The following is a 9,177-nucleotide window of genomic DNA, read 5'->3' as shown; positions in this document are numbered from 1 at the left end:
GTTTCTATAACCCTAGTTTGGCTTGACAAGATAAATGAAGATTCCTAACACTTTGTGCATACAAAAAACAGAAAATACTAAATTTTACCACAGAAAGCCTAACCAGTGACTGAATCTGGTCAGTTTTAAAGCTCTGAATAGCTGTGTCTGAAGGAGTGACTGAGAGGTTAAGCAACTTTAAGCCAAATGCTACAGTATGTTAAATTTATAAAATATATGAACAGAAAGAAGCAGACAAAACACTGAACTCCCTGAACCACCTTTCCATAAAAAGAAAAATACTCAGAAGTTTGAGCCACTGCAGTTTTTAAGTTTTCTGTGGTGTTTCCAATTTTGACTTTCCATTTCTGTGCACATAAGAACTATAACCATAAGTAAATGGTATGGGATAAAACTCTTCCTCTGCAGTTTGTCCTTCCAAGAGGCCAACCTGATAAGTTAGCCTTAATTTTCACCAAGGAAAGATGAAGAAGCATGACAGGCCACACAGAATTTGCCCTATGTTTTTTTCTAACCCAGAGAATTTTTTTTGTGTGCAGTATGACAAGATCCTAAATTCGTACCCTGAGAGTTCTGGCACCTTCATGGCACTTATATACACACACCACCAAAGCACACTGCACACTCTGCTGGCAAACCATGCTCATACCCTTTTTTGTTAACGTTTTTTATGGTAGTTCATTTTAGACCAATCACCCAACACATGTTTTTTAATTACAGTGGTTGTGGACAACTTAAAGACAAAACTCTTAAATGTGTTTCTGGGCAGTGTCTAACAGGAAAAATTCATCAGATTTTAGCATGTCGTATCTTTACAGTGGCTGAAGTAAACCATTTAAGCCGTTGTTTCCCATTCATGTTCTATAGAATAGAACTATGAGAACGCAACTATATAGCATTTATAAAGTCTGTTTCCAGAAAATTTTGCAAAGCATCCTAACAATGGAATGAATAAAATGCCTTAAATTCCAGAGAAAACTTTGAGGATGAAGTGGAATTGTCATTTCACTCAAGCCTACACTCAACAGCTTTATGCCCTTTGTGCTGTATTTACTTTTCTGGTGTTTCAAGTCTTTGTTTTGGGATCAGCACAGCCAAGTACAACTTACCAAATGGTTTCATGACTGGTTAAATTCTTTTCCATTGGGAGGAGAAAGCAATGGGCACAACAGGAAGACGGCGGGCTTTATCATCTGAAACATGGACTTCACATGTGTGGATTTAGTAGCCACCAGTATATGACTAAGCAAGTCAATCACCTATTTTTTTTTTAATAGTTTAATTTGGTCCTAAAAATGTCTAATACTTTTTAACCTTTAATTTTAAAAATCACTGATACATCAAGTCTTTGAAATTGGTGATCCGTTTGTTACTCAATTCTAAAGCATTTGACACTTCTTGCCTTAACAATTTTAAAAATCCCATAGAAAAAATTAACACAGGCCAAAAGTTTCTTTTGATTTTTTGGTTTACCCATCTGATCTCTGTAATTATACAGTTCTGTCATTGAAAATATACTATTTAATTTTTACATTTCAAAAGTTATCTTCTATAGTACCTATATTTTCTGTGGTATTCTGAGAAGTTATTTTTCAGAATGTGAAATTTTATGTGTATTTATAATATTGTGTTTAAAGTCTGTTTTCTGATACCTTATGTATATACCTGTAAAAATTTTGTATAATTTTGTGATAATATAGTTCCCCAAAAATTTATTTGAAAAGTATATGTTAAATATATTTTAAGGAACTGATATTTTTTGCATTCCAACTATTTCCATCCTATATACCCATTTCACAGAATGCGAGAGACTTAGGGACCATTTTACCAAAGTGGCACTCAACCCAAGAGGCCTGTACTATCTCATTCATTTAAAAATTAAAAAGAATTGAATGATTTTAAACTGCCTCAGTAGTTTTGGCCACTCCTGTTCCCATGGTGGATTATGAACACTGTTATAATCTTTGGAAAAAGTGAAAAGCAGCAATTCAACTTTTAGAATAATAACTGCTCTTCATTCTCACTGCTTCTCTGTGTACACACAGCAATGGGGGTGCAGGGGCTTAAACTGTAGTACATCGCTTGATACTTGAAACAGCACTATACAAACATGCCTGAAATGTTTTAAACCAGTTTTTTAACGAAAAAACACCGAATGTTAAGACCACTTAATAAACTCACAAACTTGGAAAAATTAAGACACTTCAGATAGGCAATAAACGTCATATTATGAAAGCAATATATTCCAAGTTTCAAAGATCTGACAAGTTCTGTAGAATCTTTCAGCAGTAGATAGAAACTTTCAAATTGCATAATCTTCTGCCATGTAGGACTGTCATTCACTGAAAAAAAAAAAATTTAAATAATTGTTTTATATCCTCACATACCATATACCTCAGCTGTTCAGTATTTTTTTAAACTATGAATATATGATCAGATTACAATGTTAAGTATTAATTTTTTAGGGGCCAGCACTATTGCACAGGTTAACTCTCTGCCTGCAGTGCCGGCATCCCATATGGGTGCTGGTCTAGTCCCGAATGCTCCATTTCCAATCCAGCTCTCTTCTATGGCCTGGGAAAGCAGTGGAAAATGGTCCAAGCACTTGGGCCCCTACACCCACATGGGAGACCCGGAAGAAGCTCCTGGCTTCAGATCAGCTCCGGCCATATTTGGGGAGTGAATCAGCAGATGGAAGACCTTCTCTTTGTCTCTTCCTCTCAAATAATTTTTAAAAATAAACTTGTTTAAGTTCTAAGCTTACAAAGCACACAGAAGCAATATATCAAATTTATAGACCACACTAAAGTATACTGAAAATTTCTTTATTTTACAATTATTAATAAAATTGATCTGGGACCTATAAATAGTATATATGGAACCCTGCTAGCCCTTGTATATGTCTGCATATTATATAATGAGAAGTAAATCTGATCTGGAATAGATCAAGGTTAAAAAAGAGTAATCAATAAAATGTGGTCTCCATGGTAAATTATTTTGCTAAAGGAACTTTGTATAAACACAGGAAAAAAGTATCTAATTGCATACTTACAAGCTACATATTAGAAAAGTACTTGAAAAAGGCAGAAAAACTAATTTTAATCTTCACCTGGTTTGAGGCCGAATCCATTTCAAGGCGTGTCGCGGTGGCACGGTAATGGTGGGGTGGTAAAATGTGCAGTCTGGCCTCGTACACTGAGTGTTAAACCTACAGTGCTGAACAGAACAGTGATTCAGCAGCACCCTCAGGCTAACATTAAGAGTTGACAGACACCAACCCCCTCAACCACTAAGTCTGTAAAACTCATTTTAATACTAATTAAGCCTTGAAAAATGAATCTCCCTTCAGACATGAAATCCTAGCCAGATAATCCAAAAAACAAAAATTGAGGAGGAAGGGCTGGTACTGTGACACAGCAGATTAAGCTGCTACTTGTTATGCCAACCATTCCACATCACAGTGCTGGTTTGAATCCCAGCTGCTCCACTTTAATATGCCTGGGAAGGCAGCAGAGGACAGCCCAAGTGCGCGGGCTCTTGCCACCCAAATAGAGGAGAAGCAGATGGAGTTCCTGGCTCCTGGTTTCCACTTGGCCTAGCCCTAGCCATTTCAGACACTTGGGAGAGTGAAACAGTGGATGGAAGATTTGTCTGTTACTCAAAAAAATAACTGGGCACCAGCACTGTGGTATAGCGGGTAAAGCTGTTGCCTGCAGGGCCGGCATCCCATATGGGCACTGGTTCGAGTCCCGGCCGCTCCACTTCCGATCCAGCTCTCTGCTATGGCCTAGGAAAAGCAGAAGATGGCCCAAGTCCTTGGGCCCTTGCACCTTCGTGGGAGGACCCAGAGGAAGCTCCTGGCTCCTGGCTTTGGATCAGCGCAGCTCTGGCAGTTGCCATGTGGGGAGTGAACCAGCAGATGGAAGACACTCCTCTCCCTCTGCCTCTAACACTGGCTTTCAAATAAATAAATCTTTTTTTAAAAATTAACAAATACAAAGGAAACCGACAATACAAACTTCTACTCAATGCAGTAATCATCCCTACGCATCCTGCCCAGCATCCCTCACATGCACCCTCCCCTCATCTACTCCTCTACAGTAGGACAGGTGAAGGCCTTTCAGAAAAAGCATTCACTCTCAGCAGCTAAGCAGCAGGAGATACAAGAACCCATCTTTAGCACAGAGACACAATCATCAGGCCCTGTCTGGATGGTATTAAGCAGCACTATCAGACTTGACTTTGATTATGGCCTAATATTAAGAAACAAACACCCACACATTCAGAGGCAGAAAAAATGAAAAACATGACAAAGCTGTCCCCTCTCCGCTTAGCTTAGGACATGCACATAAAAACCTTTCAGACAACTTAGCTTAAGGAGCCAGACCCAGGATTTGGGGGCAGGCCTTAGGCAACAACTAGGAAACAACTTGAAGATCTAAAGATCATAAAATTAACTCTGAAAATAAAGAAGTCACTGGGGGGGGGGGGGGAGGCAAGACATTCAATCTGCTAGTGATCATCAAGACAGTTACTGTTAAACTGATTTTGGGGAAAATAGAAGTTCTTACTTTTGGATGATAGAAGGGACATTCCATTTTTTTACAAGCCGGGAAGTAACGGCAGAGCTGACTACTAGAAGGTATTCCTGGTGTTGTAACTGCTAACAAAAATAAGAATGAAGATTAATCAAATCTGTCTCACAGAATCTTACATGCAGTCTACTGATGTGTTTATCAAGGTGGAAACCATTTTTAAATTAGAAATGGTGAGTTGTATATATTCATTAGTCATGATAAATACTTTTATAGAGTATGGTAAGATGGGCACATGTTTAGATTAACTGTTCCCATCAGAACTGTTTCTAAAATTACTCTTCTTCCATTTAGTCAGAAAAAAATAGATCACCTGGATGTAGAAGTGCAAAGAGCCACTGACCTGGTTTTGGAGGCAGTGCTGGAATTCTTCTGTTCACATGAGTGAAGGGACAATCTGGTTTAGTGCACTTTGCATCATATTTACAATTTGGATGAACAAATAAACACTTTTCAGCAAATTTACAGTTGGGGAAGGCTCTATGAAACAAAAAAAGCACATTCACATTTAATCTCAATGCAGTGTTAGTTTTTTGTAAAGGAAATCCTTAGACCCCATCACAATTTGTTTTAAGAGCTGCAGAATTAACAGGGAAGCAAACAAAAGAATACTCCATTTTTAAATGAGGCCAGGTATCAAAACAGGATACAAACTGTCTTGAAAGCTGGGTAACAAATCAGGTTTTTGACTCAGACCAAGTCACCGTGAAAGCTTTTACTATGGCAAGAATCCCACCACTTACTCTAAAAGTATGGTCCAAATACTTGTATTTTGTAAGTTTTATGGTAAGGACATATGTGCAAGGCACATGCTACAGAAACTCAACCAGGGGCCCACATCATGGTGCAGCAGGTTAAGCCACCACTTGCAGTATAGCTCGCCAGCAGATGGTCCAGGTACTTGGACTCCTGCTACCCAAGGCATTTATACCTATCTCCTTAAATGTACAAAAACCTCAGGGAAACCCAGATAGTTTTCAGTATGTCACAGGTCCAAAGCACACACAGACATACAGGTACGCTGCTCTGGGGAGCACGACAGGAAGGGCCAACACACTTAGTTATGAACCTCAAACTGGTCCACAGCAAAGACCCCTATAAGAAACAGAAACAAAAGCGTACAGCAGGCGCTGTGCGCTGTGACTCACTTGCAGGGTGACACCGGATGGTGGTATGCACACTCATCCCCGTTTTTACAAGCTGGCCAGTACTTGCAGCGCTCCAAGAGCTTCTCTGGTTTCTGTGCTACACTCAGCTCACTCATCTCAGCTATAAAGGAAAGGAGTGAAAGCACCTCATTAGTTAGGATCAATTCAGTACATGGAACCTTTCCCTCATACCAGTCAACCCCACTCTAGGGTCTAAGGTCATTTAAAACATATGACCCCCAAATAATCTGATTGACCCCGGTCACAAAAATCCTCTAAAAGATTACCAGTAAAGAGACCACAATTCTCAATGTGAAAACAGAAGTGAACTCTGATCCTGCCAGTAGGGCCAAAGTTTTCACCAAAATTCCTAACTCAACAGTATTTCAGAATCAAAGTAAATATAAAAGAGAAGGAAGGATGTCAGTAGGCAGCCAAGAAAATTAAATAGAAACTGAAAACACAAGGGAGGGAGGGAACGTGAAAGGTAAATCTCATATCCAGTAAGAATTATTCCTACTCACTGAGGTTTATTCAGTTAATTCAGGTGCTAAACTTACACCGATGTCTAAAAAGAGAGGAAAACATTTTTGCCTAAAATAGATCACAAATGCCACACTAAGAGGCCAGGCAAATCAGAGCAGAACCGCCTGGGTGGAAGACAACAGATGGCAGAGAGGGACCGGTCGGGAAACACCCTGAGACCCAGGGCACGCTCCACTGCAGAGCTCGCTGCCACTGACTTCTATGTCACGCCCAATCAGAGCATCAGCTCCTGACATGGCAAAGCAGGACCTGTGTTGCTGTATTTCTTCCTGTTCCAACAGGCCAAAAATCTACCTTTCCGTAAATTTTAAATACAGGCAGCTGTTGTAAATCAAGAACACTGAATAACACAAAATCATACCTGCCACATTCTAGCCTGAGACCACCTAGCCCTCCCCTCCCCCCCAAAACACACACACACACACACACACACACACACACAAGCATCATGGGATCATACGTATTTTGTTGCAGTTCACCTTTATGTCTATGAAAGTATCAATTAACTAAATTGCTCTAGTCCCCCCCGCCAGAGGCCAGACACTTGAAATACGGCTTTGCTGCTCGGTAGCTTGGCTGGACACTCAGGGCATGTGTTACCTCTGAACTTCAGTTTCCTCACCTACAAAGAAAACAACGCCTTCCTTCCAGTATGACTAACTGGAAAAAAGGAGGAAAAACAGGCAACCAGCTGTAACCTAACTTATGCTTCCACTGAACCCACCTCTGTCCTCGGCACACAAGTTCAGTTTGACAGCCCAAAAAGAAGCATCTTCAAATTTATTTTACATCTAGGACAGTATTCTTAGTTCAAATGTTTCCTATTAAAAGTTTTAAGAGGTAAATTCACTTTTAATTGAAAGCTATAAAAATCCATGCTGCCATGTAACGATGGCCAGAAGCTGTGCTTCTCAGTATGCTTGAAATATCAAAACCAACCGAATGCAATCACAGACTTTCAAGCTCCAAGCTTGGAGGTGGAGGGGAAGAGGCAGTTCACTCAGTTCTCCCCGCTACAAAGTTCCACCTCCAGCAGCCACCAGGCCCACCACTCCCCACCCCACCCCTGCACGTGAGTATTCAAGACAAGGCTTTGGACTAACATATTACTGACAATGTCAGGGCTACTACATATATGCCAATAAAATCCAACATGGACATCTGCATTTTAATAAATTATACATTGAGACCACATTTTAAGCTACCAAATTAAAAACTCAAAAGTAGTAAAAAAATAGAATTTCCTCTTGTTTTAAACAAAGGAAATCTGCACTACTTTACTACTGCAGCTGCTTTACTATGTGACTACTTTAAAATGGTTCTGGGTGATAGGATCAGATTTTCAACCCCCTCCATTAATCATCAAGACTTCCAGCAGGCAAAGCAGTCAAAGATTACAGTGTTACTTCTTCACTAACCCTTATTTCCCCCCAAAGGTTATTGTATTTCTTGCAATTAAAGACTGTATTCAATACATTTTCATCTCTCTGCCAAGAGGATTACTTGGTGAAAATCTCAAAATTCACTTTTGCTTTTTTCTTTGAACCAATTCATTTTTAAGATCCACTAATGCTGAGGGCAGGCCATGAGGTATAGTGGGTGAGGCTGCCACCTTTGACAGCAGCATCCCATCTTGGCACTGGTTCATGTCCCGGCTGCTCCATTTTTGACCCAGTTCCCCTCTAAGGGTCTGGAGGAATATTTGTAACCCTGCATCCACTTGGGGGAAGCATGGAAACTCCTGGCTTTGGCCATTTGAGGAGTGAACCAGCAGATGGAAGCTCTGTCTTTTCCTCTTTCTTTCAAGATAAATAAATATATCTTTCAGGGAAAAAAAAAAATCCAGTACTTCTGTCAATCAAGAGGTGTCAGAAGACATGGGGGCCGCCGCTGTGGCATAGTGGATAAAGCCGCCGCCGGCAGTGCTGGCATCCCATATGGGCACTGATTCAAGACCCGGCTGCTCCACTTCCCATCCAGATCTTTGCTATGTCCTAAGATGGCCCAAGTGCTTGGGCAGCTGCGCCCCGTGTGGGAGATCCGGAGGAAGCGCCTGGCTTTGGATCGGTGCAGCTCTGGCTGTTGTGACCAACTGGGGAGTGAACCAGCAGATAGAAGACCTGCAACTCTCTCTCTCTGCCTCTCCTTCTCTACACAACTCTTTCAAATAAATAAATCAATCTTAAAAAAAAAAAAAAAAAAAAAAAAAAAAAACCATGGGGAGCAAGATCCTTATTCCTACCGTGAACATTAGATAGCAGCTGCCACCAGCACTCAGTGAGAAAAGCAGCAGAGCTAATAAGATGCACCTGCCTCAAAGCACGGCACTGTTGAGCTCTGCCAAATAATGCTCTCCGGTATTGAACAGGTCTTCTCTATACCTCCTAGAAACAGCCTGACAGACGAGGGGATAAGGTTCGTTGAGGTGAAAATAGCACCAAAATACAAATTAGGGGCAGTCATTAAATCTGACAATTGAGATGCCCACATCCCAGAGCAGAGTGCTTGGGGTCCAACCAGAGCGCCAGCTTCTAGTTCCAGCTTCCTGTTAATGCACGCCCTGAGAGAAGAGGGGAGAGCAGGGGCAGTGGTCATGGATCACAGTAGCTGCCTTCCTGTCCCCACCTGGGCGACCTTAATTGAGTGTCTGACTCTGTGGCAGCCACTGCAGGCATTTGTGGTGCAAATCAGCAGATGGGGAGTTGTCTCTCACTGGCTCAAAAAAAATAAAAACACGAACTTTTATCTCTTATAAAAGAACTGCCAACACAAGAGGAAAGTGAGAGTATAGTTTCTAAAGGAAACAAGAAAGGTAAGCAAGAACAATAGTTCATTCTTTAACATATATAATCAGGAGGTGTTTTTAGCTTCCATGGCTGACTTCCATT

At 40.8% G+C, this 9,177-nt stretch overlaps 1 protein-coding gene across 20 annotated transcripts in view; it reads right to left on the bottom strand.

Moving 5' to 3' along the window:
• Positions 1-2,222: 2,222 nt before the first annotated feature.
• ZC3H14 (zinc finger CCCH-type containing 14) overlaps positions 2,223-9,177 on the bottom strand; it is a 46,021-nt gene continuing 39,066 nt past the window's right edge. For 12 of the 20 annotated variants that reach the window (XM_089322067.1, XM_089322066.1, XM_089322069.1 and 9 more), the window contains 5 exons: positions 5,744-5,864; positions 4,939-5,075; positions 4,572-4,663; positions 3,110-3,216; positions 2,223-2,342 (listed from right to left, as the gene is read on the bottom strand). In XM_089322067.1, coding sequence (XP_089178193.1) covers positions 2,336-2,342; positions 3,110-3,216; positions 4,572-4,663; positions 4,939-5,075; positions 5,744-5,864 — 464 coding nt within the window. In that variant the 3' untranslated portion in view covers positions 2,223-2,335. The remainder of the gene's footprint in view (positions 2,343-3,109; positions 3,217-4,571; positions 4,664-4,938; positions 5,076-5,743; positions 5,865-9,177) is intronic. The other 8 variants (XM_070065501.2, XM_070065500.2, XM_051826174.3 and 5 more) reach the window with 1 other exon arrangement.

The sequence above is a fragment of the Oryctolagus cuniculus genome, chromosome 20, assembly GCF_051225735.1.
Source record: "Oryctolagus cuniculus isolate XC-2025 breed Fujian yellow rabbit chromosome 20, ASM5122573v1, whole genome shotgun sequence".
NCBI classification, from domain to species: Eukaryota; Metazoa; Chordata; class Mammalia; order Lagomorpha; family Leporidae; genus Oryctolagus; species Oryctolagus cuniculus.
The sequence above is the reverse complement of the archived record's forward strand: the minus strand, read 5'-3'. Positions and strand labels throughout refer to the sequence as shown.